This window comes from Xiphophorus hellerii, chromosome 10 (genome assembly GCF_003331165.1).
Source record: "Xiphophorus hellerii strain 12219 chromosome 10, Xiphophorus_hellerii-4.1, whole genome shotgun sequence".
NCBI lineage: Eukaryota > Metazoa > Chordata > Actinopteri > Cyprinodontiformes > Poeciliidae > Xiphophorus > Xiphophorus hellerii.
In genome coordinates, this window is record NC_045681.1 from 2,964,560 (window position 1) to 2,990,325 (window position 25,766).

Below are 25,766 nucleotides of genomic sequence, written 5' to 3' on the forward strand. Positions count from 1 at the left end.
TAAAGAGGGAGATAAATCCTGGAAGAGAACTTGTTAGAGGCTGAAAAATGGTTGAGGTTTGAATTCTGCAGGAAAATTACCCTAAACAAAGAGCCACGGCAACAACTGAACGGTTTAAATGAAAGGATATTCATGTGCTAGAATGGTGTAGTCAAAGTACAGACTTGAAACAAATTGAGAATATATAAAATGACTCACAACTGCTCTACCCATCAAATCTGACGGAGCTTGAGCTGATTTGCGAAGAAGAATTTGCCAGGATGGTCGAGTACAAGTGCACACCACACTTTTCAGATTTTTAATTTCAGAAATTAAAAAGCTCCTCTACCTTGTGTAGATCTGTCACACAAAAAATCTCGATAAATTAAATTGAATCGTTTCGTTTTTATGTAACAAATTGAGGGGAAAAAGCTCAAAGGTGTGAATACATTTACAAATAATGGTAGGTAAACGGGTGGAAAAAAATGTGGATTTGTCAGATAATCTCAAATCCACTGAAATTTTGCAGAATAAATGTTGACATTTTTTAAATGTTCATTTAACGATGTAAGACTTACAAACAGTAAGCTAACTAGATAAGATTTTTCAGCTACATTTGAACGTAAAACTAATTTACACTAATTCTAAACCCGCTTATACTTGCGGGGAAAAAAAGACTGTATCTTGCTGTATCTTCTGGAGAAATAACATCATTTGACAAATAAATTACTTTTATAGTTTTAAATCTTCGTATTTCAAACGTTGTTACTCAGAAGTAGGCACAGGTCTCGTGAGCGTTTGTGGGCACGTCGCCCGACGTGCTGACGTCACATCAGGAAAACGAAACAAACAGTCGGAGTTTCCCGAGAAGTCAGAAGCTCCGAAAGTCAGAAATCAGCGGGTGTCAACTTTTAAGAAAGCCGCATCTCGGATTGGATTACAGCTGGTCGCCACCGCCGTGTCTCCACCTCTGAGCTGGTTTATCTCTCTTCGGGCTCCGAAAACGACCACTGGACCGACCTGAGCCGAACGAACCGAACCTGCATCACTAAAAAGGTACGAGAGGATCAATTATTCTGTTGCTGTGGCGAAAGATAGAGGTAATAAACATACATTACATTAAAAAACCTGAATATTATTGAAAAGTTGATGTATGTCAGTAACTCTGTTTGCAAAGTGAAGCAAATTTTAGATTAAATACACACACAGAGATGTTTTCAAGCATTTATTTGTTAATTTTGATGTTTTTCTGTTAACAACTACTGAAAACAGCATTTGACATTATAATATTACATTACAATAAAGAACATTTTAATATAGAAATGAGATGCGATTATCACTTGTTTTTTTTAAGTGCTGCTAAACCTCATCAGATTGCATTAATATTATTTTGCATTTTTCACTATTTTTCATTATCAGACGTGCATATTTTAAGTATTTTAATTGTATTTCTGTTTTATTTATTATCACAATACGGGATACAACTATTACGCTTACTCTGTCTTCAGTTTGTTTCCTTTTTCTTCGTTGTAATATTTACCAAATTTGTCAACTCCTTTTTTTTTTCATGAAATTTCTGATATTTTAGAGGAAGTGGGGAAAAAAGCAGTTGCATGGATTCACTTTCAAGACTTTTATATTTAAAGAAGGATTTAAAGGATTTAGAATATTAAATCTTCTTGATTTGTAACTTATTATAACCTTTATTGAAGGTTAAATAAAGGCTTATGCAATCCTGCATTTGGACTGTTTTATGATTGCACAACTGTTTTATGAAATAAATGCTTGCATGATCTCTAATATGCTAAATTAACCATTTTCCAAATATTAAGAGTTATATGTTTGCATACTTGTACAAGCTAATAAAGTAAGTGTGGAAAAAAATCTTGTATCAGGATTTCAAAGCCTCCTGAAATTTACGAGACAAACTTTTTCCGGCCGTCAGATTTCTAGTTTTTCTTTCTTTTAGGTCAGATTGAGATATTTTGATTTTGTACATTTAAAAGTACAGAATCATAGAGCTGCCATCCAGGAAAAATAAAAATAAATCTATTACCTTTTACTGTTAGAATATGCAGTTCTGGAAAATATTAAGAGACCAATTAAAATAATCCGTTCTCTGATTTTACTGTTTACAAGTTTATGTTTGAGTAAAAATGAACGTTGTTCTTTTATTCTATGAACTACTGACAACATGTCTCCTAAATGCCCCCCCCCCCCCCAAAAAATGTTGTATTTATTTGCAGAAAATGAGAAACGGCCAAAATAACGAAAAGATGCAGAGCTTTCAGACCTCAAATAATGCAAAGAAAACAAGTTCATATTAATTTAGAGACAACAACACTAATGTTTTAACTCAGAAATCAGCATTTGGTGGAAGAACCAGGAGGTTTTCAGTGGGCTTCAGTGCAGTGGCTCTTCATTCTCTCCAGAGCTCTATGTTTATTAAAGACCAGTCCAGTTAATATTTGTGCTGCACTTCTCTCTGTTTTGCTGTAATTTAATGTTAGTTTCTGTTTTCTGTTATTCTTGTAAAACACAATCGAGATCTTGAAGTTTGTTAACAGAAATGAAACAGAAACTGTTTTATGCTTGTAATTTTTTTTGTATCAAACAAAACACACAAGATCAAATGTTTGTACTTGAGTTTTCTCTTATCTATTGTTTTTTCCTGATATAAAATGCATCTCACTCTGACAACGAGAAAATATCAACAAATTCTCCTTTGAAAATAATTTGTAGAAAAACACAGACAATCTGCAAAAAGATAATCACATTTGACAATTTTTCAATGTATATTTAACTTTTTTGAATGTTTATTTCGTAAAACATTATTTGCTATTTAAATATCAGACAGAGACCCATCTGATATTCTATAAAATAGGAAATACAAGAGTTCATGCTTTCAAGTAAGAAAGATGTTTATTGATAAGGACAATTCAGAAATTGGCAACAAAAAGAAAGATTTGCCACTTTGCCGCAGGAACAGTGAGGAAGAGGAGGAGGAAGATGGTTATGGAGGTAAATAAATCTCAGGAACTACTAACCAACTACCAGACTTTGAACGCGTCTCTACCAAGCCATGCGAGTTGTCATGGATGCATTTCTTCCTGTCATTAGATGACAAACAAATGCGCTAATAGCTAATGTAGCTAATTTTCGCTTAGCACTTTAGCGCTTTTACTAACTTTGAAAACACTTTGCACACATACCTTCCTCTAAATGAATTTCCCAGGTAAATTCTGAAGCACTAATTTACTGTTATGAATTCCTCAAGTAGACATTTGTATTCATGCTCTTATTTTGAAGTGGATGAAGACTGTTTACGCCGCAGTTCTATTTCCTCTCCATGTGTTTGCTCTTTTTGCCCCAATAACTTTAATAACTTTCAAGCAAGAAACATACAGGGACAAAGTAAAACACATACAGTAGCTAAAATATTAAATACAATATCGAAGGCCTTTATATATGTATGTAAATTAGCATTTCAAATTGAAATTGGTGCTCGAGGGTTGTAGTCTTTAAAAGAGAGATATAATCTCAATTGAAGTTAATGCTTTAGCATTTGCTTCCACTAAACTCTGTGTTGGTGTACCGCTTCATCATTAGCAGAACTAATGTTTATAATTAGTGGTTTATTAATAGGACAACTGGCTTTTTAGTTAGCAGAGCCCACCACTGGTTGACGGTGTGTTCAGGGATCACTTTAACATTTGATAAATTCCCTTTAAACTCCCAAATCTGTGTGCGATTCACACAAGAAAAAATCTGGATGACTGTGACACTTAGATTTAGAAGAAGATATGTGTTTTATAAAAGTTTGATTTCAAATTCTGGAAAGCTGCCTGGTGTTAACAGCATCTGTTTCTTTTGGTTTTACAGAAATGGCTCACTCAAAACCACTGCTGATTCCATGGCTCAAGTCCAGCATCGACAGTAAGAGGTATCCAGGTGTCCATTGGACCAACCCTGAGCAAACCGAGTTCTGCATCCCATGGAAGCACGCGCTGAGACAGGACTCCTCCAATGAGGATGTTCTCATCTTTAAGGTCATAAAAAACCAGCTCATTTCTCCTTCTACGGACTGTATAACCTTTACCACTGCAAGCAGTTTTCTTCAGAAGTCACCTAATTAGAAAATAGAGAATAATTGTGTGTAATTTAATCTATAAAACATCTTTTGTTATACCATCTCCACTGTAAAGCACAGTGGTGGCTGCGTCATGCTGTGGGGATGATTTTCTTTAGCAAAAATCCTGTTGGCAGCTGTAAAACACTCCAACAAATTCATAAAATAATGCATTTCTGTCAGAAATTCACAGATTCTGTGAGTAAAAATGTGTTTATTACATTAAATGTTATCCATTTTATGCAAAATATCAATTAGTTAATGCAAGTGGCTTTATTAGGCCATGCCAGTTGTATTTAAACTTAATTTTAAAATACAAGTATGAAGTAGAAAAGCCAAAATGAGTTAAAAGACTAATGTTAGCCTAAATGCTACTATTATTATATAGGCTTATAAACATAATAATGGTTGCATTGAACTGAGTTAATGTTAGTAATCACACTAATAGTAGGTCAGTCCTTTCAGAAAGTTAACCTTATGTTTTAAGTAAAAAAATAGATTAAATGCTGGTGTTAGCTTAAATGCTGTCATGTGTCATGTTGGTTTATACTAACATATTGAGTAACATTAAATTAATCTATTCAATGCGTTATTTAAGTAAGTGTAAAGTAATAACTAAGGCATGTTTTATATAGTACTAAGCTTAATTTATTGTAAAACAAGTCAAAATAAGCTAAAATGCTAAAGTTAGCTTCATGCTGTCATAGGCTTACAGGCCTATATAATAGTGGCAGCATTGAACTGATTAAATGTTAGCCATCATCAACTCAGTCCATTCGGTAAGTTACGTCAACAATTAGCTTAAATGCTATCATTATCACATTTGTTTATAACATATTGAGTAACATTAGCTTAATCTATTCAGAGAGTTTTTTAATTAAATAATAAGTAAGTCGTGTTTTATATAGTACCAAGCCTAATTTACTGTAAAACACAAGTCAAAATAAATCAAAATAAACTAAAAGGCTAAGGTTAGCTTAATGCTACCATTGTTATTTAGACTTATAGGCCTACATAACAGTGGTAGCATTGTCCTGATTTAATGTTAGCCATCATTAACTCAGTCCATTCAGTAAGTTAACTTTAGCTTTTAAGTAAAAAAATAGCTCAAACGCTATCATTAGCATGTTGGTTTACACTAGCATGCTGAGTAACATTTACTTAATTTATTCAGTGAGTTATTTTTATAGATATAGAGTCTTTTCTATGGCTCTCCATCAATTTGGCTGAAAATCATTGAAGGATCCTGCTTACCTGCTTAACCCAACTCGTCCTACAATGGAGCAGATAAATGAAAGCATATTATGTGACCATCCATCCATCCATCCATCTTCTTCCGCTTATCCGAGGTCGGGTCGCGGGGGTAGCAGCTTCAGAAGGGAGGCCCAGACTTCCCTCTCCCCAGCCACTTCTTCTAGCTCCTCCGGGGGAATCCCGAGGCGTTCCCAGGCCAGCCGAGAGACATAGTCCCTCCAGCGTGTCCTGGGTCTTCCCCGGGGCCTCCTCCCGGTGGGACGTGCCCGGAACGCCTCACCAGGGAGGCGTCCAGGAGGCATCCTGACCAGATGCCCGAGCCACCTCAACTGGCTCCTCTCGATGTGAAGGAGCAGCGGCTCTACTCTGAGTCCCTCCCGGATGACTGAGCTTCTCACCCTATCTCTAAGGGAGAGCCCAGCCACCCTACGGAGAAAACCCATTTCGGCCGCTTGTATCCGCGATCTCGTTCTTTCGGTCATGACCCAAAGCTCATGACCATAGATGAGGGTGGGAACGTAGATCGACCGGTAAATCGAGAGCTTCGCTTTTTGGCTCAGCTCTCTCTTCACCACGACGGACCGGTACAGCGCCCGCTTGACAGCAGACGCTGCGCCAATCCGCCTGTCGATCTCCCGCTCCCTTCTTCCCCCATTCGTGAACAAGATCCCGAGATACTTAAACTCCTCCACTTGGGGCAGGACACCCCCCCTGACCCGGAGAAGGCACTCTACCCTTTTCCGGCTCAAGACCATGGCCTCGGATTTGGAGGCACTGATCCCCATCCCGGCCGCTTCACACTCGGCTGCGAACCGCTCCAGCGAGAGCTGCAGATCACGATCTGATGAAGCCAAAAGGACCACATCGTCTGCGAAAAGCAGAGATGAGATCCTCAGGCCACCAAATCGGATCCCCTCAACACCTTGGCTGCGCCTAGAAATTCTGTCCATGAAAGTGATGAACAGAATCGGTGACAAAGGGCAGCCCTGGCGGAGTCCAACTCTCACCGGAAACGAGCCCGACTTACTGCCGGCAATGCGGACCAGACTCTGACACCGGTCATACAGGGACCTGACAGCCCGTATCAAAGGGCCCGGTACCCCATACTCCCGGAGAACCCCCCACAGGGCTCCCCGAGGGACACGGTCGAACGCCTTCTCCAAGTCCACAAAACACATGTAGACTGGTTGGGCGAACTCCCATGCACCCTCCAGGACCCTGCCGAGGGTGTAGAGCTGGTCCAGTGTTCCACGACCAGGACGAAAACCACACTGCTCTTCCTGAAAACATCATATTATGTGACAAGATGTAAAAATATCTACATCAGTGGGCTGTAGACGTGTGACTCCCCCTGCAGGCCTGGGCGGAGGCGAGCGGGAACGGCCCGGCTCAGGGAGACCCCTCAGTCTGGAAGAGGAACTTCCGCAGCGCCTTGAGAGCGAAGGGCTTCAAAATGGTGTCCGACAACAAGAACGATGCCGCCAACCCACATAAGGTCTACCGCTGGCCGGAGGAGTCGGCGTCAGGAGGTGAGGGGTCAAAATCGAAATCATTCTGATGATTATAAAACTTAAAACTGTAACAATCTGTTTATTTTTCCTTACCATCAAAAGCCCGAATCCCGAATTCGTCCGGATCCCAGAAGCAAGAAGACGCCAATGTTCTGAATGGCTATAATCCCCAGGGGGTATGCAATGAGGCAATATGTGTGTGTGTGTGTTTTCCAACACAACTTTACCTTATTTTAACATATATAACACACAAGGACATAAGAGACCAGAGCATGGAAAGAAGAAGTGAGAAAGAAAAGATAAATAATCATGACTAGATTAAAGTAGGTTTTGCTTGTAGATCATGTTGTTTTAATAGTTAAAGTTATAAGACTACATAAAGAATAAAACAAATACACAATCAGACATAAAACTATCAAAAGATGTTCATTTCATTTCATTCATTTTATTTAATTCACTCAATAATAAATATGAACAGTTCATCTAACAACTAAAAGAAATCATGAATGAAAAGAAGCATAAACTCCATTCAAATAAAAATAAAATTAGCTTTTGAGATCAGAAGATATTCCAAATGTACAAAAATTACACAACAAAACATCAGCTTATTTAGCTCCATATTGCTTCATCATAATAACTTTCTAATTTCATTGCAGAAAGAGATATACATTTGATCTCACTGTCAAAATCATTCCTTTAACTGAAATGCTTTTCTGAATTTGAAAATTTCAGCTTCCTTTAAGTTGTATTTGCGTTCTCTTTTTCCACATCTGTTTTGAATATTGTTTGCTAAAATTCTCTTCGTACATACATTTAAAATTATTGTATACAAAACCCTAAATAATTAAGAGAGCATTTATGTTTGGATTTTAAATGTTTCTTTTACTGTCTCAAATTTCTGTTCAGATCCTCGTTTTTCGTGATGCATGAATTAATGATTAGTTGCTGCAGCATAACTGAATTTATTGAGATATTTCTGTGATTTTTAGAGCGGGGTTGTGCCATTCTTTAATGTACCTATTTATAATCCAGAGGACATTCTGATCCCAGGTAAACAAGGAGCTTTTATTCTGATTCACCGATCACTGTCTGATTTTATTAAAGCGCATTAATCTCCGTCAGCAGAACGCCCAGGCAGCCAGGACATCCTCCAGGAGTGTCTGAGAGGACTGAATATTGGCCCTGGAGCAGGTAGTCTCCTCATCTCTGCAGCAGAAAACAAACCAGCGGTACTTTCCCCGCAAAAAAAAAAAAAAAAAAAAGAAGAAAAAACACTTTCCCATTTTCTCCCAACTTTTCCACAGAGGGCACCACAGGCTTTCAGCCTCCTACTGAGCAACAGCAGCTGCAGAATCAGCTCGTGATTGGTGCGCACCCGTTGCCCGGGCAACAGCAGGATCCAGTGATGTTTGAGGGTGCAGCCCGTGAAACTGGGTTGCCAGAGCAACCGGCACGTCCAGCGGGGGGGGTGACGGCGGAGGGGGCGGGCGACGGGCAGCAGGCAGCGCAGTTCCTAGAAACGGTGAACCAGACCAGAGATGGAGATCATTTCAGTGAGTCACTCACTCTCACAGGAAATATTCCTGAAAAAAAGGATGTGACGCAAAAAATAAAACGATCAGAAGTTTACATACATGCACATCATGGAGGTTTCTGGGGAAATTCAGTTTCCTGGTCCCAGGAATCCTTAGAAATGGTTTCATTTCAATTAGGTTTTAAAGTACTTGATTCTGTGCAAACTTCTTAATATTCCAACTGCACAGATTTGTAATAAAGTGCAATCTCTCTCTCTCTCTCTCTCTCTCTCTCTCTCTCTCCATATATATGTATATATATTAATTCATTTTACATCAGAGTGTAAGATACATGGTACGTTACATTAGAGGAAACAGAGAAAACAAATACCTGAAAATATTGAGTATTAAGGAATAAATATTAATAACCATGTGTTTGTAATTAAGTGCAGTTATTATTATTTTTCTAATATAGAAATGTATTTTACATCAGAATACAAGATACATGGTATGTTACATTATATTAGTGGAAAAACACAAAACGAATAAACAAATAAAACAAAAAAGGAAAGTATTGTGTATAACAAGGAAAGAAACAGTTTAGTAATTGTTTTTATATACTAATAACATAACTGAGATAATCCACAGAATGTTTGGTTATTTATTTGGATTTAGACATAAGAACAAATCAGAATTCTAATTGACTAATTTAGTTGTTTATTTTCATTTTTTTATTTTTTGCTGTAATTCCAGAGACCGATTTCCGGGTGACTGTGTTCTACAGAGGGGTGAAGGTGTCTGAGCAGGAGGTTCCCAATGAAGCTGGACTCTGCTTAGTTTACAGGTAACAAGTAGGAAAAAATGTTGAGTTATTCAATGTTCCAACGCCAAGAAGCTCAGGAAAATTTCCCTCAAACCTGGACGCTCCTTTACATTCGCTCAGAAATAATCCTTCATTTATAAAAATCAGAATTCTGACTCTTTTCTGAGAATTTGGACTTTTATCCTCAGAATTCTGACTTTTTCTCAGAATTTTGAATTTTCTCAGAGTTCAGATTTTTTTTCTCAGAATTTTGAATTTTCTCAGAATTCTGACTTTTTCTCAGAATTTTGAATTTTTCTCAGAATTCTGATTTTTTTTCTCAGAACTTAGAATTTTTCTCAGAATTCTGACTTTTTCCTCAGAATTTTGAATTTTTCTCAGAATTCTGACTTTTTCTCAGAATTTTGAATTTTTCTCAGAATTCTGACTTTTTCTCAGAATTTTGAATTTTTCTCAGAATTCTGACTTTTTCTCAGAATTTAGAATTTTTCTCAGAATTCTGACTTTTTCCTCAGAATTTTGACTTTAATATCAGAATTCAGACATTTAATCTCAGAAGATCAAAGGTCATCAGGCACTGCCCGTCACCTAGCAACCGAATTGGAGCTCCACTGCGTTTGGTCAGCTTGTTTTAAAATGGCTGCTGGAAAAGACAAGTGTTTTGTTGCTGACTGAGCATCCAGAAACCACTTGCTGACTATGCAGGAGGCTCCACTAAAGCTTTTCAAAGATGTACGGTCGTATCATGTTTCATCTGATTGCAGTTGTTTTCACTTGTGTGTGTAAATGTTGACTTCAGTCCAGGAGCAACTTATTCGGATTTAAAGTGACAAGACGCCCTAAAACAACTCAAAATAGGCAGAACTGAGCAGAATGAAATCTCATCATCTAAGAATGATTTTGCGTCACCCACAGATCTATGCTAACCTGTTCTCGGAAGCGTAATAAGTCACCTTTAAAGCTCTTCACCTCACTCTTCTTCAGGCCTGATCTAAACGATGCAGTTTTGGATCCTGAGACGGGCCTCTCCATCGTCTCTCTGCCGCGCCCGGAAGGCATCCTGGATCAAACCCAGGCCTCTCTGACCCAAAGGATCCTGGACAACCTGGGCAGCCTGGACGTGGGCATGTCGCAGCACGTGATCTACGGCCAGCGGCGCGGCGAGGTCAAAGCCTACTGGAGTTTCTCCAAGTTTGACAGCAGCAGACAGCCGCACGAGATTTCTAAACTGAATCCTGAGCCTCTTTACCAGGTGAAGGACTTCATCCGAGGTGCGTACGGAAACATCTGCCTGTGTGTGACTGGATGTGCAGCATCTTAAATGTTATTTCCTGTAGGATTAATGGACTTTTTTGATGGGAAAGAATCCCCACCATCCTCCATGTTCTTCTGTCTCGGGGAAAAGTGGCCTGACCCAGAAAACAAGCCTTGGGAGAAAAAACTCATCATGGTGGAGGTGAAGGAACGCTTTTATTTTAAATGACTAGCAGTTCCTGAATGGAAAAAAGAGAAAACTGAATGTAAATACTTTCAGTTGTCATGGTTATGTGAATTTGACTCGTCTCTTTTCTTCTCTCTCAGGTGGTTCCGACTTCAATGGAGCTTCTGAAGAACGCGGCTGTTGAGTGTGGCGCCTCCTCCCTGCGGTCTGTGGAACTGCAGATGTCACTCGAGGAAATGATGGATCTTTACTGATGAGTTTTTTCCCTCTTTCAATGTGAGAACATCTCAGTTTATTATGTTTTTTTATCCGATACCAAACAGATCCTGCAGAAATAATCACCACATTGTCCCGCTGAGATGGCACAAAGGCACAAGACTATAAATATGTTTGTTTTTCTCCTTTATCTTTGTATTTTGATACACAGAATGCATAATTTATCAGATTTATTTGAGTTTCTTCAAAAATATGGCATTTTTAAAATAATTTCTTGCAATGAAAACATTCACCACAGATTCTAATTCACTAATAGGTGATTATATTGTCCTGATTATGATCTTATTTCTTATTTACTGCAAAGTACCATATATATATATATGTATTTTTTTTGTTTTTAACACTGTTTTCATCTGAGTTTAACCTTCATCTGGACCCATTTGTTCCTGTTTTATTTTTTTAAGTATGAATTAACTGTTTTCCCTTCTCTTGTGGCCATTTCCTGTTTCACATTTGCATTTATTAAATGCTATGTTCTCCTGTTTTTCCCATTTTGAACTGCCATATGATAATTTAGCATGATAGAAACATAATGTCATGAATAACTAATAAAACATTCAGAAATTGTCTTTTCAACCTAGAAGAACGGATTAGAAAATGCTTCATTACAGTCCATTTGAATTTAGTGGGCAAGTTAACTAATTTAGGCCACTAGGGGGCAGCACATTTCTAATATTAGCCTTGCTGTGTGCTGAATATGCATCAACAGGCAATAGTGGCACATTTCAAGATTGTTTATTTCAATGTGGGATTGTGCTGCTGCTGCAAAAATGTGAATTTGTCTCAATGCGTTTACAAAACCTGCTTCAGTTTTCTATGCATCTGTGCTCCATGATATCCTGTTGCATGAAATAATTGCTGCAACCTGGTAACTTCATCTCATGTTTGTAATCTTGGCTGATCAAGAAATACTGGATAACTTTAGAAAGGGCCATCTTTTTAATACACAGAGAACAAACTGCAATCAAACCACTGATGTCATAATCATAACGAAACTGATTTCGTCTCAAGAACTACAACACAAATAAGAAGTGAAATCTGGAGTCAGACCAATGTGAAAGCTGCTGTACATCTTGGTTTTTTAAATCCTTTTTATCTGTCTGTCACTGACAAACAATTTTATCTTTTGTCCTCTTTGTTGCTCCAGTCAGAGCATCCCATTGCTGCACCAACCAAACTGAAGTAATGAAATGTTTACAAAACCAAATCAATAAAGTGGATTAATGAGGTTGTCATGTTTCAGTTGTCTTTGTCTGATTCTGCCTCGTCTTCCGACTCGGACTTTGCTTCCTCCAGACCCGTCATCGGGACCAGCTTCCCCTCTCCATCCACTCCCATCGGCTGGATGATGTTTTCTCTGCAAACAGATCAACACGCGGATAAATTATTTAGAGGAAATGGCAGTTAAGCTTTGTTTTCTTTCATGAGTTAAAAAAAAACTTTACAACCCAAAGAGCTTGTGATAAATTAAATTTGTCGAGCCGGAGACGGCTTATAAAGCGTCACTGACCAAAAAATACAATATAAATATGTTTTTTTTATAGTGAAAAAAAGAAGCAGAATTTTATTTCTAGTTTTAGATTTTAGAATGACGAGCAAGAGAATAAATATGCTTTCTTGAGTGATACATTTACCATTTAAGGAAAATAAAGAAATAAAGTCGGTAATTTGCAACCTAACGACAAAAAAGTGACTGAGAATAAACCAGTTCTGTCATCGTGATGTTAAAGTTGTTTTTCCTACTTAGACAGCTTGTTGAAGAGCATGATCAGCCTCTTGGCTTCCTCCTCCTTCTCCTCCTCCGTCATGCCCTCCATCGGGTTCGACTGCTCCGCCTCCACCCGCCCCGTCACCGGGTTGATGCGGTCCTTCATCTGCCGGTACTCCTCGGTGTCCGAGTCCGAGTCGCTGGAGTACTGGGCGTCGGAGACGGCTCTCTGGCCGCCCAGCAGCCCCCTGGTGGCCAGCAGACCCGCCGCGTTACCGTAGCCGGTGTACTTCACAAAACGCCGCACTGGGAACCAGAGAGGAGCAGCAGATTCCCTAAAAACTGTATTTATTTATTTTTTTAGGACAAGACTTTTCGGATCCAAATGAAGGTTTACCGTTCTCCTTGCAGAGGACAAACAGGAGGTCGGCGGCGCAGTGTTTCAGGTCGGTGTCCAGGTGAGTCATGAGACGAACCAGGCGACTCTTTACAGTGTCTCCTTCCTCCGGTCTGTGTGACACATCCCTCAGAGGAGGAAGGATCTAACGGCAGGAAAACACAGAAAGGTTCAAATACAGACGCAGAATCAATGAATCTCAACCTCAAAGTGGAAACAAATGGCACCGCAAAGCAAAGTATTGAGGGGAGAGGAAGTCAGGACCATGAAACTCTTATTTTTGCAATAAATCAATCAAAAATGGTCCAAATGTGAAAGAAAAACACACTTCATAATAATGATGATTATTATAAAACAAACAGTACAAAGTAGTAAGTTTTTTTTCTTTACAAAAGTCCTAACAGGCACTTTTACGTGTTTTCTTCATAATCCATTATAATTATTGCTGTTTTAGTTGTTTTATTTATTTATATTCGCTATTTAAAATATTTTCCAGTTCCAGTATTAGCTGTTCTTTAGAAACTAAGGTTTTTCTGATATTTTGGAGGGTGTACTTGCATTAATATGCCATTATCATTATTGTATTAGCTGGAAAAGGTCTCAAAATAACAATATTATTATTGTTTATCTCAATTTATGCACTGCAAAAACACAAAATCTTACCAAGTACTTTTTGTTTAGTTTCTAGTGAAAATATCGTAGTACATTTGAATTAAGACAAACTAACTTAAAGTACATTTTTAGTAAGATCTAGAGGCCTGTTTTAAGTAAATAATTCCTTAATATTAATTTAAAAGTTCTGGGTTCATTAGCAGATTATTTAACTAATAACAAGAGATTTTTCCCATGTTAAGTCAATTTCTCTGCCAATAGAATTTTTCATCAATATTAAGGAATTATTTACTTTTAAGTTAGTTTCTCTTATTCCAAATGTGCTAAGATATTTACACTAGAAACTAAACCATTTGTTTAAACTAAAATGACTTGGTAAGATTTTGTGTTTTTGCAGTGTGGGACAATTAATCATTGTGTCAGGCTTACGTATGTCCAGAGATACAACTAGCTTGTTAATGTGAGATCATGTTCATGTGAAGTTACATGTTTCCTGATGTACAGGCGCGTTTCTCTGTGCGCCCTGCAGCTCTCCGTCAGCAGGTTGAGGATCGGTGTCAGTTTCTCTTTGACTCGATCTCCCTGAGAAGAACAGAAACAAGCGATTGCAATGTTCACAAGAAAGAAAGCAAACTTTAAAACATGAACGCTTCCTCCCTCACCGCCTCCAGGCGCCTCTCCATGAAGGTCAGCAGCGTGTGGACGCAGTCCATGTTGACCCCCAGACTCTGCTTGGATTCGGGCTCCAGAGGCACCGTGAGCAGCACATTGAGACACTGCAGAGGAAGCGCCGTCAGCAGGTTCACCGTGTGACTGCAAGTACAAAGTGATGCACAAGGTTTATTAAACCAGGAGTTTCTTTTTGTTGATCCGTTTTTGAATAAACTGACAGAAAAGTGAGATTCGGCTCTGAAAGTCGGCCTTTAAAAACAACAACATTTGAACTTCGGCTAATTTTGTCAAGTTATCATTAAAAAAAACAACAATGCAAAGTGAAGCAAAATAATGATATGGCTTTCCTTGTCTCTTATTAACTTTGGTAAAAAATTATAAAGAACCAACTAATGTGTTTAAATAAAAATATATTAACAAATGCAGGTTTTAACAGTATTTCAGATTTTTTCTGACAGAATAAAAAATCATTATGGCACAAAATATCTACAAAACAATGACTCTAAAACAGCCAGCAAGATTTGTAGGTCTTTTTATTTTGTCATTAGGTGGAAACTATGAAAATATTGTGTGTCCAAACAAGAATTTTAACTTCAATTTCAAGCGCACAAATATTAGTTACAAATATATAAACTTTAGAGGAAACATGATTTTTATAGCATTTTCCACAAATATCAACACAATGTTTCTTATCACATCATGTAAAACCATTAAAACCAAAAATAAAAAATAAAAATGTGCTTCTTTAAATGCAAGAAAACATTTTCTGCCATAGATATTATCAAAAATCATGCAAAACTTTGCATCTTTTGTAATGTGGAATAAATTTGAAACATGTTGTGTACTTTTAGCTATATGTATTTAGTTAAAAAGGAGGAATGAATGCAAATATATTCTTTTTTTTAATAATAAATGTGCTATGCTATCCCTTATAATTAGTAATTGTTTAGAAAACATTTGTCATTATGATTTGAGATCTGAAATTTCTCTCATCAAACTTGCTCATATCTGTGCTGCACATAAAAACGTCCGTCCTATTTTATTCATTGGTTAATTTATTTATTTTGGGAGCAGCTGGGAAGAACATTTCTCCTCACCCCTGCAGCTCGTCGGTGTCCTCAGGCAGCAAACACTTCCTCATCAAGCAGAGACGCAGAATGGCCACTAGGTGTCGGTAAAGAGCTGCGTCGTCCTGCACGGACAACCGAACAACTCATTTCTCTCAGCCTCTCTAGAAACAAACTTTTACGTGTAAGATGCAACTGAAAGGTAAAAAGTCCCAATATCTTGATTTTAAAAAAATGATTAAAAGCAAATAGTCAAAACAGAACAAAAATCTAACCATATATATATATAATCATAATATATCTGCAGAGCCTGTAGATTTAAAATATTCCCTCAAAAGCCTTAAATACACACTTCCCCCTTCCTTTTAACCCTCACAGTGTCTGACCTCGCTTGGCTCCTGCTTGTGGGTGCTGTAGGTGATGTTGAAGAGGATTTTGAGGATCTCCACGATGCGCTGCGAGGCTTCCAGAGAGATGAGTGGTGCTGCGGGCTCCAGCACACACTCGTACTGCTCCTTCCACTGGACCTCCAGGCAGCTCTCCAGGGCTGCTGTGAGGATGGGAACGCCTCCCTCCTGGAGGAGGAAAACAAAAACGGAGAGGAAGTGAGGAACCCTGAAGAAGGTTAGCTAAACCTAAACGTCTCACAGAGTAAATGTGTTAATTTACCATTCAGAGGTACATTTACTCTTTTTTTGTCTTAACTGCATATTGTACTTATTAAATAATTTAGTCCTATTTACATTTGCAGCCAGCATTTTGGGACAAATTCACATTAATGTCCAATCTGATTTCGCTGATGTAGTGGCGAGATGCCACCAGCAGGGGGAGTGTAGCGCTACACGCTCCGTTGTTAGCGGCAATGCTATTGTTTCAAGTTTGGTGTGGTTATGTTTGTAAGCTGACTGAGTAGTTAGCTAACTGGGTTGATGTAAAACTTTCATTTAAGATACATATACAAAAGATTATTGATAAATGTAAAAAAGGCATTAATATTCTGAGATGTCTGTCAGGGAATGATTGGGGGGCGACAAGCACATCTTTGAAAAGATTGTATGAAGTTTTAATTCGATCTGTGTTGGACTATGGATGTATTGTTTATAAGTCAGCTTGGTAAGCTGAAGCACTCGGGATATGTTGTGGTGCTTTTAGAACGTCTCCAATTCCTGCTATTCCTACATTTATAAGGTCATGAGGAAAATCACCCTACTAAGCAGGTATTCAGAGAATGTTGGAGGATGGCCCTCCTTGGGGCTTTTACATAAACAGATGTACCTGTTTGAGCTGAGTGCTGAGTTCGGGTCTCAGGGCGGTGATGAGGAACATGAGGCGAAGCTCGTAAAACTGGACACTGGAGGGAGACGACCAGCTTACACTGGAGGAAAGACACTCAATGAGGCCGCTCAGAAGCCTGGAACCATAAGCGCAAAAAAGTTTATTTACATCTCTGGAAGATTTAAAACTGTTTACTCTCCTTCAGCGATGCATTCTGGGTAATTGTCACTGTTAAATTAACACCCCAGGTTTTTGTTTTTTTTTGGAATAAGTGTTTTGTTTTTCTGTATACCTCTTGTACACTTGCCACATGCTAGGTAAAGTTTAACACGTAAGAGGAAGATGAACTGTCATCACCCTCTTCAAAATAAAAGCATACTTAAAGAATTCTTAGCTGATAACCAAAACCTAAACATAGATGTCCAACTGAAAGTTTAGACTTTGTCTGGAAATATAAATGTAGGGGAAGGTAAGTGTGCTAAAATGCTAATCACTAAATGAAACATTAGCTCTACTATTAGCGCATTAGCAGACATTCGCCCAGCGTGCATGATGAATTAATGAATTGCTATGAAACTTTTCATCTTGTTTTTGAGATGGCGGTTGTATGTGAATAATTTTCGCTTTTGTTCTCAACCTTTCCTAAAGTTAGCGTTGGACCCACCTGAGCGCGCTGAACCTCTCCTGAGCCCAGGTGCTGTTGTACACCACATTGCACAGAACCTTCATGGCCTCTTTCCTCAGCGCCTCCTCCCCGCGCTCCTCCTCCTCCTCCACCACATCTCCTTCCCCCTCCATCTTGCTCTCTCTGCGGTCTCTCCTTCCCCGCTCCAGCGCCTTCTGATGGATGCTCCCTCTGTGCATTTCATTGATGCTGGTCCTGTGGCTGCCGAACCAGCTGTTGCTGTCCAGGTCGCCGCCGCTGGTGACGCTCCTGGAGTCGTCGTCCACCGCAGGAAACTCCTCAGAGGGGTCGGGGGCCTCGCCCTCGCCGCCGTCCTCTTCAGCGCACCCCTGCAGCAGTTTGGCCTCGGCGAGGGACGCGATGATGTTGTCGTAGAAATCAGAGTCGGGGTCGTTGCCTTCCTCGCTGGCGTCGTTCGTGGTCAGGCCGGCCAACTTGGCCAAAGTCAGCAGAGTGCTGTCAGTCACCAGATGGCCCAGGATCTTTTTGTCCCTGGTCAGGATCCTTAGTGAGTGCAGAGAGACTCTCAGCAGACTGCGCTTCACTCCTGCCCTCATGAACCTCACAATGACGACGGCTAAATTCTGAAGAGGGAGACAGAAAAACATCAACAAGTGGTCATGAATCGGAAACATTTGTTAACAGGGATGGAAACTTTGAAATATTGGACAAAAACCAAACAAACAAAAACCACTGCATCACAGGTGTCAAACTCAAAGTCCGGGGGCCAAACCTGGCCTCCGTAGCTGCATGGGTTCTCCAAATTACATCAATAAGTCCCTCCAGTTTTCTTTTGCAAATCTATAAAATTCACACAAAAGAAATTTTTTTTTCAGATTTTACTGCAGATTTTTCCCCATATTGGCCAAAAACGTTGGATTTAAGTGCCTGCTGCCTCGGCCTTACTTGATGCCAAGTTGTAGCCCGTGATAGTTACGGCGATTAATAAAAAGTCACATTTAGCATCATACATTAGCACAAACGTCATAAAACTTCCTTACAAATATTTCTAAATTAGCACAGCTAAAAAAAAAAAACAACAGAAAATCACAAAATCCTGGACAGACGTTCAATATCATTTCATTTTAAGAAACAATGATTGTTGTAATGTTCGCACGTCAGAATGAGCACCGATGAGATGCCCGGATGATGAACCAGGTGATGGTTTGACTCTTTGATCAGCAGGTTCAAACCTACACACCTGTTTGTGGTTCACTCATATGGACGCACACGAAACTCCCCTCAAACACCACGTCCAACACCTGCACGGCTTCTCAAACAGTGTTTTGGTATATGGAAAAGAAACACTGCCCACAAACGGCCCCGCCACCTGGTGGCGAAGCTAGGAACTACAACATGGCCTTCAGAGCACTTATTGAATGCTGAAACAAACTGGATATTTTAACAGTTTGATGGGTTTTGTCAATAGATTCCGGCACCGCCGGCCCTTTAAGAACATTCAGATTTTCGATTTAGATCAAAATGAAATTGAGTTCGACTCTCCGGCACCAGAGGCATAACTGCTTCACCCCAAACAATCTCTTTAGTCTGCAGCCACAAAGTGCCTCTTAATAACGCTAAAAATTAAAGAAGAGCCAGTTAATGTTTTAAAATGCAAATATAATAACAAAAGCAGGTTTTTAACAATTAACAAAATAAATAAATCCTGCACTTAATTTAACAAAGAATGATACAAAAAATACCAGTAATGTTTTCAAAATTAGGTTGGAATCTGTTTGCTCTTTTTTTTTTTTTTTTAAATGTGTATCCTCTTTATCTTTATTTTAAATCTTCAAAATAGAAAAGAAAATTCCTAAAGTTGATGTTCGTAATAAAGAATCTGTCTTTTTTTTTCAAAAAGTTGTGACATTTGTTGCTGTAAACGAGTTTTATTTGGCTGACCTGAGAGCAAAATAACCCGTTAGTTTGTAAAGACACCTGGGTGATAAAATCATTAAAACATTTATTTTTTAATTTTAAAAAATCTATATTTTAAAAAATAACTTTTTTTTTTTTAAATTTTGAACAATTATTATTATTTTGCACTTGATATTTTGGATTTCTTAACAAATCCAAAACTTGTTGGATTTGCACATTACATGACAATAATGTAATGTACAGCAGACTGTACATTATTGTGTACAGTCTGCTGTACACAATAATAAAAACATTTTTTGTTAGAATTCTTTTTTAGGTGTTTTACACATATAAATGTGTTTGTTGCTGCTCATGCAGCGTCATCAGACGTTACCTGTCTGAGGATGAGGCCTCGATCTTCCTGCCCAAAGTCGTCAATGTCGGAGTCAGAATCAGCAAAGTCCCTCACTTTATTCTTCCTGAACTGATAAAACGGTGGAAAGAACAAATAAAACATGTTTTCCCAACATTTAGTCTCCACAGAACAGTGAACTGCAAGGATTAAACTTTGGCAAAACTTTACCTCTTCTAGTTTTCTTTGCTGGAGAATCAAATAATCAATGTTTACAGGCAGCAACAGAGGAAAGGAGGAGAAAAATATATCAACAAAGAACAGCAGAGAATGTCCTCTAAAATATCTTATAAAAGCTAAATTATACGTTAACATGAAAACTATGTGGTTGCCAGAAACCAGGGACTAAATATTTACAATTTAAAAGCGACAACAAAATAAAAAATCAAGGTTTTATTAGCAGTGACATGTTAGCTGGAGCTCAGTTCTAGAGAAGGACAGAACAAAAATAACAGCTAAACCTGGAGCTCTATTGGGAGAGTCAGCTATGCAGCACAGCTTCCTGGTGCAGGGTGCTAGAAAAGTAGCAAAATATTGCACAGGTGATAAATGGAAACCTCTGTGGTTGGAAATTATAATAAAGATGCTTAAAAGTGCGGGGGATTTGTTGATTTTGTGTGAATTTACACAATAATTCTCAAGACCCTGGAGGGACTGATTGATAGAATTCGTCAGTAAGCAAATAAAAACTGCATTAATTTAACTGATAACATAATGTTTTAGCACATTTAGAATCTAAAGGGCCACATAAAAAGCTACAACGGGCCGCATTTGGCCCACAGGCCATGAGTTTGACACACGTGTCTAGAATGTGAATACTTTTGACACCTCTGCTTAAAACACACACATTATTTTCAGGACCTGAAGCTACACTGAAATCCCTGAAAACTCCTTTTTAATCTAACAGGTTTGCAGTCGCTGCGTCTGAACTCAATCTGCCTGAGCAGGCAGAGGATCAGGAACGACTGATGCAGCAGAATTACTAATCACAGCCAGACCGTTGGGTGGAGGCGGGGGAGCGAGGACGGCGTGGAGGTGGAGGTGGAGAGCGATTAACTGAAGGATGTGAGCCGAAACTTTCTCCAGGCGCAGCAGGAACTCACCCTCTTTCTCTCCCTCTCGTCTGCATCAAAGAAGAAGCACTGGGCGTACTGCAGAGCAACACAGTCAGACAATAAAAATAAAAGCTTTTTTTTTATCAGAAATCATTCATGCATGAGGAATCGGCGGCCCTCTGTGACGGTGTTACCTCTTTGTTGAACTGCTGCAGCTGCATCTGAACTCCGTTCTCATCCCCCTGCTTGATGCACTGGATAATCCCCTCCATGTCCACGTCCATGCTTCCTGCGCGCACACACACACACACACCCACCCCCACACACACACACGCCCACCCACACACACACACACACACAAACACGAGCCATAACTAAATTAAACTTACACAACAGTAAATGAGGACGCCAACACGAAAACAACAAACTGTAGATTTTACCTGCTTTTTGGATCAAACGAGGAACTAGAAAAGCAAGAAATATGAGTAAATAAGAGAAACCTACTTAAATATTAATTTATATAGGTGATTTTTCACCTGTTTTGATCGGTTTGTGCAGATTTAATAGATGAACACAAACATAAAACTCCATCCATTCATTTTCTATATGCACTTATCCTTGCGGAGTCTTTAGCAATAATTAAACACCGTGGACACACTCACACCTAAAACTAATTACACTGCAAACACACTAAATCTTACAATGTATTCTTGTCCTAATTTTTAGTCAGTACACTTTAAATAAGACAAGTAACATTTCAGCAAGAAACAGGATCTTGTTTTAAATCAATAATTCCTTAATATTGAAGGAAAAGCTCTGTTTATAAGCAAAAATTATCTGCTAGAGTAATATAATAATTTAGAATTATAACCAAATATACTTGGTAAGATTTTGTGTTTGTGCAGTTTAACCTAACAGTCATGTTTGTGGATTGTGTGAGGGATCCAGAGTACCCAGAGAGAACTCATGCATGCACAGGGAGAACATGCACACAGGGAGAACATGCAAACTCCCTGCAGAAAGACCACAGGCTGGGATTTGAACCCAGAACCTTCTGCAAGGCAGCATTGCTACCAATCTGTCAGTCCTGTGATATTCCAGATTAAATCTCTGAGCCAACCTACCGTCCGCAGCTTCCAGGTGAGGAAGATCACCTCAGATCTCCGAGTTCGGGTGGATCGCAGCTCCTTCAGCGTTCCACGTCTCTGCCGTTGAGTTTGCTTCAGATTCCAGTCCCTGTCATGCAGCCTGCCTGCCTCTCCGTGTTTCTCTCTCTCTTTAATCCAAGGGAGATGCAGGAACCGCCGAGTGTTTATGGTTATAATCCACTAATGGACTCTAAGCTTATATCTCCCTGTGTTGACCTTTCAACCTGTTGGAGGTTTCCCATGTGTGTGCCGTTCTGCAGCGGCAGAAACAGCCATTAAAATGCTATACGTTATAAGACCAAACTGGATCTAAATGTGTCTGAGAAAAACGACTGAATAAAACATCAGCTGCTGCTGTCAGCGTGTCTGACTGCTGGCCGGTGAAGTTTTCCCCGCATAATTAAAGGGGAAAATTAGCCTTTGTGAGGATTTCTGCCCAATCAAAAGGTTGCACACCAAGTGTGTGTGTAACAGGACTTTATTTTAACAGTACAGCGGATGTGACGTTTGTCAAAATTTGTTTTGTTTAGTCAATAAGTTGTTTCTCCAGACATTTCTCATTGGAAATGGCCAGCCTAAGTTCCGTTAGGCTGCTCTTGACGGTTAGTGGTTACCATAGCAACCGGTAACTGACAGCTCCGCCCCCTTTTCCTGTTGCTGTTGGTAACTGTGGTACGTATTAGGATTAACTCTGTGTTTTCTTTATAATTATTGCATTTTAACATGTATTTTAGACAGATTTGATCTAACACAGTGTTTTGTGAGTAAGTTTGCTATGTTTTGTGTACGTTTTTAACTGTTATCATTGTTAACGTGCATTTTAGCTGTGTTTAATTTTACAATTGTTAGCCGCTGCTAACTGCTGTTAGCTGTTGTTTAGGGTTATTTAATATATTTTGTGCTGCCTTTTGTAAGTTAAGCTGGACCAGCAAGGTTGAAAACCGCACTAGAACGCCCCCTGGTGGATATTTTGTTATGTTTTGGTGACGCTAAAAAAGAATATAGATCCAAGATGGTGGAAAGCATCACCGAACAGTTCATGATTTAAGCTGATTATTATCCTTATATGTTGTGTTTCAGACAAGATTTGTTCGTAAGTGGTTAATTGTAAAAGCAATAATTGTCTCTTTGTTTTATGTAACTGGTGTAAATAATTGTACGCTGGAGTCATTTAGGAAAAAGTTTTTTTTATTTTTAGCTAGCAGCAAGAATAGCTAATTTGCAATGTTCGTTGGCTAATACTCAGTTTTGTATGTTTCAGTTTACGATGGCCAAAGTGATGGCAGTGGTCAGAGGCCACTCTTCAATAAACAAGTAGAAAATAAACAAGTTTGGTTATTGAAGCGTCGTTGTCTGGCTGTATAGCTGCTGAAAACTGGAAATCTCAGGGCGAGGACAGCACATATTTTATTTAATGTTTAGAGGCAGAAGCTGCTGGACTGATGTTAACCACCAACTTGATTTCATCTTTTGTTAGAATAAATACAGTAAACATGAGTGTGGTTTCATTATAAGTCAAGTTGGTTTCTGTTTTTTTGTATATATATATTTTTTGTAAATGCATTCCTATTTGTTTTGAACAGATTTTTTTCGCCCAGTTTGGAAAATTACACCGTGAAAATTTCACAGCAATAATTTGAGTTGGTAAGGCAGATTATGTTGTTTCATTACAGAAGAAAATATTAAGAGTTCATTTTCCAATGTCATATTTTCACCAAGTCATTCATTCATTTACAAATGTTTCTGTTTCAAAGTAATTATTTCAGTAGCATAATTAGCTTCATATTTAGGTAAATATTATGTTTACAAACTAAGTATTTAGCTCCAATCAAACTATTTTGATAAAAAGATAAATATTTTAGTTAGTAAAATTAAATATGTAGTTTGAAAGCTAAATATATTCATGCAAATAATTTGAGCTTAAAAAGTGTATTTCTGGTTTACGCTGTAAATATTACAAGGTAATATTTAGTTGTGCTTCATTGTTTCCTAAATCCAAAAACAATGAGACACAAATAAATCTGAGGATTAAAAATAACAGATTTTTTACTGAATTTTACTGTATTTTCAGTCAACAAAAACAAAATATGACTGCAAACGTTTTTCAAATTAGTAAAACATTTTATTAAGAGTAAAATAAAACCTTGTGTGGTGACTGATTTCCTCAGAGTTTGGCCACAGCAGGTAAACAGGGACACTTCCTCTTGGGAACACAATCCCTCCCTTCTATCCGATTACCGTCGGACGTAATCCGCAATTAATCATAGGTAAAATAATAATCATTTGAGTGCTGGAGCTCTTTTATTCACACACACCTGTGATGACCAGTGTTGGGAGTTCTCAATGGAGCCGTGTTGTAAAATGAAACTGGTGAAGTGAACTAAATAAGAAAAAAAAACCTTGAGAGTTTTCCCTCCTGTCAGGAAAATGGATTTCACTGGTTAAATGATAGCGCCAAGACAAAGAAGGAAATCGTTTATCATTTACAGACTTTGGAATAAAAACCAGGAAACCCAGCATGGCGGTGACTTCTTAATTCAAGCGAAATTAAAACTTGATAACGGAGAGAACAATAACAAATCTGTAAAAATAAAATGACCAGGATATCGAAGATGAAAAATTACTGCAGATGCTACAAGATAAGTGGAAAGAGTACAAAACTAATCAATCAATCAATCAAATTTTATTTGTATAGCACATTTCAGCAGCAAGACATTTCAAAGTGCTTTACATCATTACAAACACAGAATCACAATGCAATATAGAATCAATCATTAAGTCAAGTTACATCAATAAATCTGTAATTGATTACATTTCAAATACAATCCTAAACAGGTGGGTTTTCAGTTGAGATTTAAAAGAAGTCAGTGTTTCAGCTGTTTTACAGTTTTCTGGAAGTTTGTTCCAAATTTGTGGTGCATATGTGATGGATTGAAATGTGGTTATTTCAGAGGCTGGCTAGTCTGATTTGGCTGAAGCAGTGGTCAAATCCAACCAGCAGGGGGAGTCTAGCGCTTGCGCTAGCTATAGTGAAGAGCACCGGAACTTGCTCTTCAAGTTCCGGTGAAGAGCAACACTAAGGTAACCTTACAGCACTAAGGTTACAACGTGATTCATCTTATACATTTCACAATCATATTATTATTTAATCACAATAATCAACATTAAAAAGATTACAACCACTACTTATATAGACCTGTTTCAGTAATAATACTCTTTTCTTCTTATTTGCCATTATTTCATTCTGTGCATGAAACTGGAAAGATCTCAACATGCCAGTTTGGACGACCGGCCCTATCCGGCCCTAACGGCCGAATCCTTACGGGTCCTGGGCCTTGGCAGCCCCCCTTCCAATTTCCTGTTGCCTGAGTTGAGAAAGCGACATTTCCTGGATTTGCATACTGCGTAACGTGGGGCTTGACGGAGACGTAACTTTGCATTCAGGGTGTTACTGAAAAGAAAAAGAAAAAGGAGGAGATCAGCAAAATTACAAACTAATGATCAGGTCGAGTTTATTTAACACAAATGTAAAATAAGGAAGGGATTAAAACAAAGAGGTAAGAAGGTTAGACATCTTAAACTGGTTGATGTTTGAATAATACGGGATGATTTGTGGTTTGGGAGCGGATTTTCTCTCCTTGACCTCCGACCTGTGAATCTGGTCCGCTCTCCGGGGGTCGGCATCTATTCCAGCGCTGCAGAAACAACAATGTGGTTCAGCTCACAGCAATTACAATTATTCTGCTTTGATTTTAATGATTACATAAACCTCTCTGCAATAAGACTGTCAGTTATTAACACAAAACACAAAATATTACCAAATATATTTGGTCGTGTCTAGTGAAAATATCTCAGTGCTATTGAAATAAGACAAAAGTAATTTCAATGTAACTTTTCAGCAAAATATAGGAGCTTGTTTAAAGTCAATCATTTTAATCAGGATTATCTGTT

At 38.5% G+C, this 25,766-nt stretch overlaps 2 protein-coding genes across 4 annotated transcripts; one reads left to right on the plus strand and one right to left on the minus strand.

Annotated features, from left to right (window-relative positions):
* The first annotated feature begins 804 nt into the window (after positions 1-804).
* irf3 (interferon regulatory factor 3) lies at positions 805-12,156 on the plus strand. 3 transcript variants are annotated; one of them, XM_032575257.1, is made up of 12 exons: positions 805-1,035; positions 2,963-3,000; positions 3,862-4,028; positions 6,720-6,891; positions 6,976-7,049; positions 7,863-7,923; positions 7,996-8,064; positions 8,178-8,426; positions 9,141-9,231; positions 10,195-10,481; positions 10,548-10,666; positions 10,792-12,156. In XM_032575257.1, the coding sequence occupies exons 3-12, from the start codon at positions 3,864-3,866 to the stop codon at positions 10,903-10,905; spliced, it is 1,401 nt and encodes a 466-aa protein (XP_032431148.1). In that variant the 5' UTR covers positions 805-1,035; positions 2,963-3,000; positions 3,862-3,863; the 3' UTR covers positions 10,906-12,156. The 3 variants fall into 3 exon arrangements, with proteins under 3 accessions (XP_032431148.1, XP_032431147.1, XP_032431149.1); XM_032575256.1 differs by lacking the exon at positions 2,963-3,000; XM_032575258.1 differs by lacking the exon at positions 2,963-3,000 and having other exon boundaries at positions 806-1,035; positions 7,999-8,064.
* LOC116727664 (synembryn-A) lies at positions 11,848-22,252 on the minus strand. The gene is made up of 15 exons (XM_032575246.1): positions 21,792-22,252; positions 21,108-21,131; positions 20,862-20,956; positions 20,716-20,763; positions 19,784-19,801; positions 19,595-19,684; positions 17,323-17,927; positions 16,659-16,794; positions 15,770-15,958; positions 15,414-15,508; positions 14,307-14,457; positions 14,131-14,226; positions 13,033-13,177; positions 12,671-12,941; positions 11,848-12,284 (listed from the first exon to the last, which is right to left on the minus strand). Exons 3-15 carry the CDS (start codon positions 20,949-20,951, stop codon positions 12,167-12,169), a joined length of 2,052 nt encoding a protein of 683 aa, XP_032431137.1. The 5' UTR covers positions 20,952-20,956; positions 21,108-21,131; positions 21,792-22,252; the 3' UTR covers positions 11,848-12,166.
* Between the last annotated feature and the right edge of the window lie 3,514 nt (positions 22,253-25,766).

Bases quoted from the DNA above. Each gene is read 5' to 3' on its own strand.
- irf3 (XM_032575257.1), top strand. From the start codon at position 3,864: ATGGCTCACTCAAAACCACTGCTGATTCCATGGCTCAAGTCCAGCATC. The intron at 8,427-9,140 runs GTGAGTCACTCA...CTGTAATTCCAG, and splicing joins CAGAGATGGAGATCATTTCA to AGACCGATTTCCGGGTGACT. The intron at 10,482-10,547 runs GTGCGTACGGAA...TATTTCCTGTAG, and splicing joins GGTGAAGGACTTCATCCGAG to GATTAATGGACTTTTTTGAT.
- LOC116727664 (XM_032575246.1), bottom strand. From the start codon at position 20,951: ATGGACGTGGACATGGAGGGGATTATCCAGTGCATCAAGCAGGGGGAT. The intron at 14,227-14,306 runs GTGAGGGAGGAA...TGTTCTTCTCAG, and splicing joins TGGAGAGGCGCCTGGAGGCG to GGAGATCGAGTCAAAGAGAA. The intron at 12,285-12,670 runs GTAGGAAAAACA...ATCTGTTTGCAG, and splicing joins CTCTTCAACAAGCTGTCTAA to AGAAAACATCATCCAGCCGA.